Source organism: Lipotes vexillifer, unplaced genomic scaffold (genome assembly GCF_000442215.2).
Source record: "Lipotes vexillifer unplaced genomic scaffold, Lipotes_vexillifer_v1.1 scaffold851, whole genome shotgun sequence".
Taxonomy (NCBI): domain Eukaryota; kingdom Metazoa; phylum Chordata; class Mammalia; order Artiodactyla; family Lipotidae; genus Lipotes; species Lipotes vexillifer.
The window spans coordinates 278,420-291,383 of record NW_006778810.1 but is presented as its reverse complement, the minus strand read 5'-3'; the positions used below and the strand labels follow the sequence as shown (position 1 = coordinate 291,383).

At 42.5% G+C, this 12,964-nt stretch overlaps 1 protein-coding gene across 1 annotated transcript in view; it reads right to left on the bottom strand.

Annotated features, from left to right (window-relative positions):
• The window catches only part of SNRPA1 (small nuclear ribonucleoprotein polypeptide A'), a 13,585-nt gene extending 621 nt beyond the window's left edge, over positions 1–12,964 (bottom strand). The window contains exons 1-8 of the mRNA XM_007451961.1: positions 12,821–12,964; positions 11,095–11,242; positions 10,019–10,097; positions 5,422–5,468; positions 5,036–5,138; positions 4,373–4,452; positions 3,888–3,963; positions 3,148–3,241 (exon numbers count right to left, since the gene is read on the bottom strand). Coding sequence (XP_007452023.1) covers positions 3,148–3,241; positions 3,888–3,963; positions 4,373–4,452; positions 5,036–5,138; positions 5,422–5,468; positions 10,019–10,097; positions 11,095–11,242; positions 12,821–12,902 — 709 coding nt within the window. The 5' untranslated portion in view covers positions 12,903–12,964. The remainder of the gene's footprint in view (positions 1–3,147; positions 3,242–3,887; positions 3,964–4,372; positions 4,453–5,035; positions 5,139–5,421; positions 5,469–10,018; positions 10,098–11,094; positions 11,243–12,820) is intronic.

The following is a 12,964-nucleotide window of genomic DNA, read 5'->3' as shown; positions in this document are numbered from 1 at the left end:
AAAAAAAAAAAAAAAAAAAAAAAAAAAAAAAAAAAATTTTAGAGAACGTGCTTGCTCAGTGTGTAAGTGCCCATCCGTGAGGCTGCTGTGTGCCAGGCCCTGGGCAAGGTACAAAAGCCCAACAGTGGCCTCTGCCTTGAGGAGTTTAGGGTCTGGAGACCATCTATCTTTGGCAGGTATTGGAAAGGATTGTCAGTTCCTAAGGGGAAGGGTCACAAAGGTGTTTTATGCAAGTCCAACTCTTTGCCTGCCATTCTAGTCAAACTGAAAACTCTTTTTTTTTTTTTTTTTTTTTTTTTGCGGTACGCGGGCCTCTCACCGCCGTGGCCTCTCCCGTTGTGGAGCACAGGCTCCGGATGCGCAGGCTCAGCGGCCATGGCTCACAGGCCCAGCCGCTCCGCGGCATGTGGGATCCTCCTGGACCGGGGCACGAACCTGTGTCCCCTGCATCAGCAGGCGGACCCTCAACCACTGTGCCACCAGGGAAGCCTGATAACTCATTTTTTATAAAGATAAAAAGCTTATACTTTGTGTTTTGTTCTTGCCACTGCTATGGGCAAAGAAACTGGGAACACTTAAAAAAATTTTAAAAAGGGGCAGGGGAGGAATACCTACCACATGCTGGGGATAGTCAGTTAGTGACTATGTCTCTAAATTAAGAAAAATATGGCAACAACAATGAAACAGTTGTTATTTGTCAACAATTTATTGCAGATATTTTAGTCAATGTATTCTGATAAATGAAACGTTTTAACCCTGTCAATGTTAGGGAAAATTTCTCATGTTTGTTTCTAGTTAGACCCAAACATTACATTTCTAGATACAGGAAGTGCTACTCAGAAGCCTGGGCCCACTGAAATTGACAGAACCAGGAACAATCTCCATCTTCCTCTCCTCAATGTGCCCGCATGTTTAGATGACGCTGAAAAATCCAAAGCTAGCCTAAGGCCCAAATAAAACACTTTAGGGGAAGCAAATTAATTCAGTAATTTTGTCATACTGCAGTCCCAATAAGCAATTAGATACAGCTTCCTCCCCCAAGCTGTTACCAGGGAGTCTCGAAAGCCTTCGACAGACCTGTACTGTTCTAAGGACCGCAGACCTTCTCCGGCATGGGGACTGCAGGCCTGCAGTCCCCGGAGGAGCTGGACTTGAGAGCTCACTCTGCTGCCCGTCTCACCACATTCCCCCCCATCCCTTGACCTTGGCTCACACTGTCCTCCTTCAGTCCAAGTGTGCAAGGGTCTCTTATCACAGGTTTTCTGCCAGTGCAGTTCCTTCCCCCGAGAATGCCATTCTGCCTTTGTCTAGTTCAGGGGTTCTCAAATACTTTAATTTTAGGACCCAAAGAGCTTTTGTTTAAGTAGATTACGTTTATCGATAGTATGTTAGAAAATTAAAAGTATTTTAAAAAACAGTAATTCATTAAAACAATAAATCTATTATATAGTAACAATGTTTATATTTTTATAAAATATAACAATACCAATATTTTCTAAAACAAAAATATTTAGTGAGAAAGTCGGCATTATTTTCTAGTTTTGCCCATCTCTGTAATGTCTGCCAAAGAGCAGCTGGACCCTTGTACTGACTTCATCATTCCACTTGCTACAGTATGTTGTTTTGATTGAAGGGTATGAAGAAAATCAGCCTCACACAAACATGTAGTTAGACAAGGGAGGAGTATTTTAATAGTCTTTGCAGGCAGTTGTGGATATTCTTTTCTGATACTATGCCCAAACTTGACAGAAGTGGTAGTTGTTTTTTTTTTTTTTTGGCCACGCCACTTGGCTTGTGGGATTTTAGTTCCCCGACCAGGGACCAAACCCAGGCCCACAGCAGTAAAAGCCAAGTCTTAACCACTGGACTGCCAGGGAAGTCCTGAAAGTGGTAGTTTCTTAAAGGTTAGATGGCAGTGTGGAGTCTGAAACCTTATCAATGAACTTTTCATACTCTGACTTGAAAATCCACCGGTTTATTCTGTACTCTGAATGGATCATTTATGCATGCATGACTCTGTAGCATCATTTGGAAAACGTTGCTCACTGAGTTATACAGGTCTTCCAAATGTTGACCCATTTCTTTATATGTTATATAAAAAAAATCACATTCATTAATAGCAACAATTTCTGCAGAGAAGTCTGGAAGTACTGGGTAACTGTCAAGGTTACAACTGTGGAAAAAATTTTTCCCAGCTTTTAATTTCTGCTTGAAAATTTGATTATCATTGGTAACAAATACTAGCTGCTCTCCTTGAAGTGGCAAGCTCACTTCACGTTGGTGAAGCTGCCTGCCTCTCACCTGAGCCAGCACAAGCGCAGGGAGTCAACCACCCACGTCGGCACAGAGGTGCTTTATGCACCCCCATTCCATCGTCACCCAGGAAACCAAAAATGTGTGCCCCAGGGCCCCAAGGACCACACGGATGAGAACCACTGGTCTAATTAATGTCTTACTCGTTTTTAGCTTCAGTTCCAACATTATTTCCCCAAGGAAACTTTCCCTGAGCTGCCAGTCTAGACAGAGGTCCCAGTTACATTCATATCAAACTTGTAATATGCACGGTGTGGGGTAGTTTTCACTTTATACCCAAGTGTCCACCAGTTTGCCTGACACAAAGCTGGCATTTACTATCAGAAGGGCTCACACCCTATGCTCAGTGCTACCTACGACGTATCTTACTTAGTCCTCCCAACAACCTTTTGAGGTTACCATTATCACTATCTCAGATTTAAGATAAGGACACAGATTTAAGGTTAAGTGGAGATCAGGAAATTTACCCAAGGACAGAACTGGTGAAGCTAAGCTCTGACCCTCAGCCTGTCTGGCTCTGGAGCCTGTGTCCTCATCTGCTAAGCTAGCCTACATGGACAGGGGTCAAAGGCAACACGTTCACCTCCACTGTTCGCTTTCATTCCATGGCTATGAAATAATGTTTGTCTCAACTTTTACAAAAACCCGAGTCCTAGGACATAACATTCTTTAACAAATGATTTCTCTTCAACGAGCATTTAAAGGCATTTTGTGTGGATTAGATTAGATGGTAATGAGGCACTATTCTAGCATTCTTGGGTCGTAGCATCTAAACTGTTTTGCAATCACTCCAAGTGTACCATTAATTTGGAAATAAAGACAGAACATTGTTACCTGATCTGCGTTCTCTGCCAGGTATCTGACCGGACTGAAGCAAGCCCTTCAGCCGCTCCACTTCAGCCAAAGTTGATGCGTTTGCTATAGCATTCTGGATGCCAGGAGACAATGGAGACGGACAGTTACTTTCATCTAAGCCTCCACCACCCAGAAAACACTCACAGGAATTCACACCATCTTTTTGAGTTGGAATATTAAATAGTTCTTTGTTGGGGGAAGAATTTTACTGGCACAGTGAAATCAACCCCAAAACCAAATCATAAATTTCCAAAATTGGTAAAGAGCTATAGACCCTATTATAAGAAAGGAAATAATTGCTGCTCGTGTCCTAAAATCTTAGCTAATTGATGTACCTATTTGGAATTATGCTATTGGATAATTTAGGAGGCAGTATTATAAAATTAGGATTTCTCATCAAGCAGGATCTTTCAGGTAGCAAATCTTTCAAAGTAAAAATTAAGACAGCATGCAAAGGTAATTAACTGTTCAAATAAACACATCCTGGGAAAATGAGAAAGACCAGAGTCGCCTCCACTCTGACTGGCTCATATAATTAATTCAAGTCAAAGCCTGGTCAAATGATATCTTTAAGCTAGTTTTTCCTTACACAAAAATACAGCTGGATTCTAACAATTGTGGGGAAAATCTGCAGTGTTTATTACTTGGGTTATTACATAATTTTGTGTCCTAAACCCGTAACAGCTCACTCCAGTCCAAGAATCCTAACACATGATTACCTTGATTGCTTCCACATCCCCTGGAGATGGCCCACCTTTCTTTTTGTCAGTTGGCAAACCAGCACCTGGACTGAAACTTGGGAGGGGAGGGAAGTACAAAACTGTCAAATCCAGACCAATAGAAATTGCTTCTCTTTTACTTTCAAAAGCTTTTGAAAGTAATTCAACCAGTGTAGTATCTTATCTTTGTTAACAAACTGATACAAGAAACTCTCTCCTTCAGAAACACCACCCAGTTCATCTTCCTACAGAGAAAGGAGGACGTATATAATATCACACTAAGACTGAATACTGAAATATTTGCTCTGCTAATCTGGTAGAAATCTCATGTGATACATGGACCACTGATGGTCATGGATCATCATCACGCAAATTTAGTACTGTATTAGTCACAGGTGTTTCATTTCATTTTGCAGGAAGCAAAATGCCAGACAGATAATGTTTCTGAAGGTGAAGTGGAGTGAAGTTGGATATCCGGATCTTACGTTTTGCTTCTCCTGGCAATATCCTTTGCAAGTTGTGCACCCCGTTTGCCCTTGAACATTTTCTCTGCTTCCTGACGCTCCTACAGCGACACCACACACACAGTTAATGGAAATAGGAATACCACATGCATTTAGATGCATTCCTCAGAAAACATGGAAGAAAACTCTCCTGGAATACTGTGGGCTGGTGAAAATACCACGAAGCCAATTTCAAGTTAAAAGGAGACACAGTGGTCGCCTTTCTGGTGAAGGTCCTTGAAGAAAGTTCCCTCTCCGAGTTTCAAGGAGGGGCTCTCAAGGAACTAAGAAGGTTAAAAAAAAAAAATCCCCCAATAAAGGGAAAATCATTCTAACAATTAAAGGTACTGAAACGTGGATTACATTACACTCCCCACAGGGAGTGCATCTAAGCAGACCGTCTGCTGTGACAGTGCCCACGGCGGCTCTGAGGCTGTGCCACCTCTAGAAAGGCCAGCCCCACACAAGACAACAGGAACTCAAAGTCCCACCATAAACACCGTATGTGAAAATTGACTTAGCACCCCCTCCCCATTCTCATTATAAACCAATGATAAAAATCACTGGGCCATTTAAAAAGTCAGTAACGAAAGTATAAAGGAAAACACACCAATCTATAATGACTTACAACAGAGTAATACTTACTTTTAGTTTCACCTTCTGGAAATCCAGTACTCTGACTTGTGGAACTTTATAAATCACATATAGTCTGTAATGCTTCTTATTTGTTACAGGATTTCTTAGAATACTACAAGAAAAGGAACAATACAATGCCAATGTTGTTCACAGCACAGCATTCAAGAGGTCCATTTTAATAAAATCTAATGAGCCCATGAAGTAAGGAAAAGTTCACTATTCTTCACATTTCAATGTCATAAGAACTTAACACTAGGGAAATTTTAAGAGCCCAAAGGAAATACTTTCAATATTTGTTTTTTAAAAGTACTTTGTACTGATGACTTTAAGATCAAGGCTGGTAATGGTGTTATTTTAAAAAACTTTATTGTCACCACCACAAATAATTTCCATACCTTAGATAAGTCAATGATTTGAGAGATGCCAAAGGGTCCAGATCACCCTGTAAAATAACAGCCACAGGTAAGAACACGAATACCACACCCCATTTTGATACTGTGAAATGGTGGATGCCTTTGGAGCAAGGACTGATCTTGTCTTTTATGCATTTATTTGTTTTTCCTGCCCCAGAACTGCACAACACTAGCACATCACAGATGCTTGGTACATTTCTACTGAATACACTGGTTCATAAATTTGAGCTTCTTAAACTTAATATCTTGGCCACAACAGTTTCTGTCTCAACAGCATAAGAGACCAAAAAAAAAAAAAAAAATCGTTTCCTGTAGCAAGTCCAAAAGGACTACTGAGCTTAAAGCAGTGATTGAGAAAAGAAAGCAAGTGAAAACTGCTGTAACTTTTGAGCAAGTTGTTCACATAGGGAACCTCAAACCGTGATCTTGGTGTAAGGTGGTTTTCCCTGTTGGTGCCTGGGAGCAACACGAGTATGCTATCTTTGAGGGAAGGCACCTTTATTCTAGGCGTCCCCAAACCTCTTCAAATAAAATTTTCAAGGACAAGGGGCTTCCCTGGTGGCGCAGTGGTTGAGAGTCCGCCTGCCAATGCAGGGGACATGGGTTCGTGCCCCGGTCCGGGGAGATCCCACATGCCACGGAGCGGCTGGGCCCGTGAGCCATGGCCGCTGAGCCTGCGCGTCCGGAGCCTGTGCTCTGCAACGGGAGAGGCCGCAACAGTGAGAGGCCCGCGTACCGCAAAAAAATAAATAAAAAATTTTCAAGGACAAGGAGTACAGTTTAAAAAAAACGCATATATTGGGCTTCCCTGGTGGTGCAGTGGTTGAGAGCCCACCTGCTGATGCAGGGGACACGGGTTTGTGCCCCGGTCCGGGCAGACCCCACATGCCACGGAGCAGCTGGGCCCGTGAGCCACGGCCGCTGAGCCTGCGCGTCCAGAGCCTGTGCTCCACAACGGGAGAGGCCACAACAATAAGAGGCCCGCGTACCGCAAAAAAATCCCCCAAAAACCCAAAAAAACGTATATGGGAAGAAGGCAGGTTAGCTTTTGAATCTTCCCAAATTATGCCATAAAACACAGTGCCACAAGGATAGGAAAACCAAAACGTACGGTCAACTACAAGCAAACTAGATGAAAAGGTACTCTGGCAAAAACCTAACACAGAAGCCAGTGAGGACAAACTACTGTGAGAGCTACATGACTTGCCTGGTGACAACATCCATACAGGAAGAAGAGAGGAAAGGCAGAGAGGCGTCCAAGAGACCCAAGAACTCCAAAGCGAATGACAGGTACCCAGTTTGAGAAAGGACAGGCAAAGGATAGGCAAGTCCCAATAATGAACACATTGAGTGTGTGATGACGCCTGAAGGGCTCGAGCAATCTGGGACTTCACTCCACCAGAAACTGTGCCCTTTCCAGAACAAAGCCCCACACGGAGGAGAAACTGCTAGAACAGATCTGAACTGAGTGGGACAGGGCCAAGAGGGACAATGAGGAAAAAAGTACAAGTAAAAGCAGGGGAGGGCAACACAGCCAGGTGCTCAGAATACCTCACAACAGCATGGGAGGGAGCTCTAAAGCTTGCTACTGGCACGCCATCACTAAAGGATATCTAAAGAACAATCCAAAAAGGAACAAAGGAAGACAAATATTGCCTGACCTCACTTTTATGTGGAATCTCAAGAAAAGTCCAACTCACAGCAACAGAGTTGAATGGTGGTTACCAGAGGCTGGGGGGTGGAGGAAAGGGGAGATGAGCTATTGATTAAAGAGCACAAACTTTCAGTTATAAGATAAGTTCTAGAGATTTCAGGTACAACATTGTGACTATAGTTAAAAATAACATATGGTGTACTCAATATGATAAAAAAGTAGATCTCAAGTATTCTCACTGCACACACAAAAAGGTAACTAGGTGAAGTGGTGAATATGTTACTCTGTGGTAATCATTTCACAATGTATATATATATATATATCAAATTTCACACTGTAAACCTTAAACATATATAATTTTCATTTGTCCATCATACTTCAATAAAGTTGCCATAACCAAAAGAAAGGAAGAACGGTAACTTTAGTCACACACACAGACACACATACGGACTGTGCAAAACACAGTGACGTCTTCACGGGGGGCAGGGGGGCGGTGAGATGGTTAAGGTGCCGCATTATTCAGGAGGTACAGGTGCTGGTTAACTGCTTTACACTTGGATAAATATGGGTGTGCTAATTCCTAGGATGCTAAGAATAGAAACAGAGTCTATTTAATAATTAGTTAATCTCTAAACTATCAGAAGGAGAAGTGGAATGCCAAAAAAAGAGAGAGCGAGCAATACAGGAGAGAAAAAAAATTGCAGATAGATGCAACAAATAAAAAATTCTAGAAAAGAAAGAAGACAAACTCAAATGTACCAGTAATTACATTAAACATAACTAGACTATTTCATTTAAAAGTCAGACTTCAGACTGGATTTAAAAAAAGAATCCTATCATATGCTGTTTTCAAGAGACAAATCTAAAATATAAGTACAGAAAAACAATGTAAAGTTTGGATGAAAAAAATGATTACGCAAATACTAATTGAAAGAAAGCTTGTTTTGGTATACTGCAGCAGATAAAATAGACAACCAGGGTAAAACAGCACTAATAAGCTGTAAAGAGGGTTGCCACACATAAAAGGTTTATTTCATCAGTAAGATACATAAAATTTGGATATATCAAATAAAATAACCTAAAAATATATAAAACTAAAATCGACAGAACTCCATGGAAACAGTCAAATCCACTATCATGTAGGATTTTAATACACCTCTTTCGGTGACTGATAGGACAAACAGCCTTCATCTTTGCAAACAGCTTTAAACACAATTACAACACACAGAATATACTGCCCCCATCATGCCACACATTCCCTGTGAACGCACATACCTCATATAGTTTAGAAAGGACATGCCCTCAGATCAGTGCTTTCTTACTTTTGGAGTCAAGTACTCCTTTGGGAATCTGAAAGAAGCTTATAGACCTCGTCCACCAGGAAAGGAACAATCAGGGAAATAGGGAAGGGAGGGGTTATGTGCATAATAACCTAAAATCAAGTTATATCATATGAACTTAAACATCCAGTATTTATTTATTTATTTATTTATTTATTTTTAATAATACACAATGTATTTATTTATTTATTTATTTATGGCTGTGTTGGGTCTTCATTTCTGTGCATGGGCTTTCTCTAGTTGTGGCAAGTGGGGGTCACTCTTCATCGCGGTGCGCAGGCCTCTCACTATCGCGGCCTCTGTTGTTGCGGAGCACAGGCTCCAGACGCGCAGGCTCAGTAACTGTGGCTCACGGGCCCAGTTGCTCCCTGGCATGTGGGACCTTCCCAGACCAGGGCTCGAACCTGTGTCGTCTGCATTGGCAGGCAGATTCTCAACCACTGCGCCACCAGGGAAGCCCAACATCCAGTATTTAAGTGAGAAATTTAGGTTGCAAAACAATGTATAGTATAAGCTCAATTTTGTTAAAAATTATACACAGAGCAGAAATTTAAAAAGCATAAAAATAATCATATCCAAATAGAGAAAATGAAACTTGCCCCCTATCTTATAAGAAACTGGATTTCAGGGGCTTCCTTGGTGGCACAGTGGTTAAGAATCCACCTGCCAATGCAGGGGACACAGGTTCGAGCCCTGGTCCAGGAAGATCCCACATGCTGAGGGGCAACTAAGCCCGTGAGCCGCAACTACTGAAGCCCGTGCACCTGGAGCCCATGCTCAACAGCAAGAGAAGCCACCGCAATGCGAAGCCCGCTCGCCACAACTAGAGAAAGCCCACACGCAGCAACGAAGACCCAACGCAGCCAAAAATAATAAAATAAATAAATAAATTTATAAAAAATAAAGTGTAATGTTTTTTTAAAAAAGAGAAAACAGATTTCAAATGGATCGTTGATCTAAATGTGGAGTAAAACAATAATTTCTTGAATAAAACTCTCCAACAAAATTTAATGTATGTCACATATGTAATTTTCTAGTTAGTGACATTAAAACAGGAGAAACTAATTTTAATAATACATTGTTTTACCTATTTTCCAAAATATTACCATTTCAATGTCAGTTTAAAAAAAATATTGATAGTTTATATTCTTTTTTTTTGTACTAACTCTCTAGAGTCTGTAGTGTATTTTATATTCTAGTATATCTTAATTCAAAGTAGCCACTTGTGGCTAATAGCTACCATACTGGACACTGTGATTCTAGAAAATAGAATATGTGAGTTTCTTTATGAGCCTGGGGTAGGGGAAGCTTAACAGAACTCAAAAGTACTAATAACAACAGACTGATGAAATGGATTATGCTTGAATTAGGAACTTCTCTATCAAGACCCTAAGAGAGTCAAAAGGTGAGCTAGAGAGTGGGAAGATATTTGCAACACATAACCAAAAAAGGCCCATTTCCTGAATTAATTAAGAAAATAAAAAGGATGATGAGATAATTTTCTGTATTTTCCAAGTTTTCTATAAAAGGCATGTAGTACCTTTAACTCCTCCCTACAAATACGTTTTTCCCCTGTTCAACTTACCAATTCCACAAGACTGTTGTTGGTGAGAATGAGTTCTGTCAGACAGGGCAGAGCCTGATCAAGTCCCTCACCTATACGGCTAAAATAAAAAGAAAAAATCTTAATGAAAGTAAATTAAGTAAGCTAACAACTTCATCTAAGCCCTTGCCCAGAGGACTTCAAAGTGGGAAGAACCTTAGAGATCTTTCTTTCAACACTCTAACAGAAGGAAAATGAGGCACAAAGAGGAAACTTGTCTGAGGTCACAGAAGTGGGATGATTTTAAAACCCATGCCTCCTGAAATGCCTCCTGAAAGCTGCCGAGGGCTCTTTCCACTGCTACACTATCTAATAAGACCTAAGATGAAGAGAAAGTCCTGTGTAAATAGACTTACTTTGCTCATCTCAGGACTTGTGTGCAGGTAGCACAGAAATACAAGTGGTTCTGTATTCACAGCTCAAGCACAAGATACACCAACCAAACCACAACAGAATAGTTAACTCATGAGAAATTCACCTATTAAAAAAAGGCAACTCAACACCCAGAACTTCTTAAAGACATTGTCTATAGACCTTTAATAACTTTTCTCCAACAAAATTTACAGAGATGTTGAACGTGGGTCAAAAAAAAAATCTTAATTTCAATAAGCAATATTCTAAAAATCAGCTGCAGTTAAAGAAAAACAAATAGCAGAGGATTTGAGGTAGAATGAGATGTTCAGTCAAAAATATAATTGTTGAATTTTGTTATCTCTTTAATATGACCCCTCTGATAATTTTAATTATTATTTTAGAAATCAACCAAAATATGTACAAAGCAGCACGTTTTTAACTTAAATTAGAAACTTACCATGAACATATATATATACACACAAGATTTCTGAATAAATGTAAATAAGACTAGACCAATGACAAATTAATCTCTGGATCTGTATGAGACAAGTGCAGCTCATTTTCCATTTAAGAAATATGTAGGTTAAAAAGAAAAAAAAAGAAATATGTAGGTTTAACTGGCAGTATATACTGCAACTTCTTCAGGGAACTCTGCAACATTTACTCTAGGGGGAGAAAGCTACTTTCCACTAGTAGACAATTACCATATTCTGTTGTTGTTCACTAATAATGTTTTCAGTCTTCTCAACAAAGGAAAACCATCCAGCTTCCTGATTTCATTGTCAGAAAAATCAATGGCATCAAACTGGTCTAAGGTAGCGCCTAGATTTTCAATGACAGGAATTTTATACCCTGCAAAAAGGAGGGAAAAAGAAACACCCACACAAGTATTAATATAATTAAAAGGCACCTAAAACATTAGCAGCATTTCATGTAATTGTACTCACAGCTAATGTTCCTTCCAAAAGTGTTTACCTAGCACCTATGCCGTTGCCAGCCACTGCCAGGGTACTGGCACATAGTACATGGAACAAGACGGTCACAAGTCCCAGCTGCCATGAAGCTTATAGTCTAGCAGTGGACATGAAGATGGCGATGGTGACAAGGGCAGTAATGATGAGAATACTTACTAGCAGTAACTAGTACCTAACAGTTTTCAAGAATATTTACAAGGTGCCTCATGCTGCTCTAAGCAAGGCCCCAGAGCTAGTGAAGTGGCCTAAGAGGACTTTACGCTGTGAGCTGCTTAACTGCCAGCGTCCAAACGTTGTTCACACATGGTGGACAACAGCCCTCAACCTCTTTTGCATCCCACAGGCCCGATTCCTAGAACTCATTGGGATGTCTTCATGATATCATGACAGTTCCCCCTTACTTCACCTCCCCCAGCTCAAACCCAGAGTTGAAAGTCAATAGTTCACACACAATAGTAATCACCCTGTGGACAACTCAAATACTCCCTGATTTGTCTAACACGGGCATAATTATTATGCTAAGTGCTCGGAGAAAAAAAGAAGTTAAACGAGCCAAGGTGAAAGTACACAGTGCAGAGCTGTAAGGGCTACATCAAAGTAAGTGCTGCACCAAAACAAGACTCCTCAACGCTGGGGTGCACTTCAGACTCAGAGAGAAGGCAGGGATCACCTGTGCCAAGACTGTGAAAGCGGTCGGTTACACCTGAGTTGAACCTTTCTCTAAGAAACTTAGTTTCAACAAAACGAAAGTACTGGGCTTTGTCAGCAAACAAAAAAGCAAGCAGCCGTGCTGCTCCGGCGACCGCGCTTTCTCCGTGGGAGCGAATCTCAGGCCAAGACTGATTATCTTATCCCCGGAGAAGCCGCCCCTTAAAATGCTGACGAGCTGCACGCCGAGGCGGAAATCACTCCAGGAACCTAACAGTTTGGGGTCTTCCGCGACCCTTCCGCAGGCACCGGGCAGCGCCAGCCTCGCTCCGACAGTCCGCTCTTTGCAATGTTCTGGTAAAAGGGGAAAAGACGACTGAAGCCAATGAGGGGCAAATATCGGGAAGACAATCGCTTTTGTCCCGTACTTCGTCTCCTCACTCCCTTACCCTGTCTACACTCTCACGACAGCAAGTTAACGCGTCTCGCTCCGCACGAGTGTCGCAACCGCTAGATCGTGTATTTCCCGGCCCCGCAGCGGCTCAGGCCGCGAAGCCCGCCCGGCTGGCCCGGCACAGGCCCGCGGTCCTACCGGAGCTTCGCGGAGGCCCCGTGTGTGCGGGGAGGAGCTGGGGTGAGGGACGCCTCGGAAGGGCCCAGGGACGGCTTTTCGCCGACGACAGCGGGACCCAGCCCGGCTGGGGGCCCGGGACGCAAGCCGCCGCCACGCTCCAGCCCTGGCGCACGCGGCTAGGCCGGGCCGCCTGGCGGGCGGGGAGGCCGGACCGCCCGCACCCGTCCGACTCACCCCGCAGGTCCAGCTCGCGGTCCCGCACGGCGTTGGTGTACTGCGCCGCCTGCTCTATCAGCTCCGCCGTCAGTTTCACCATCCTGCCACCTCCCGCCCAACGCGCCGCCCGCTCCTCTCGCCGCACCGACGCCCCGGCATGCC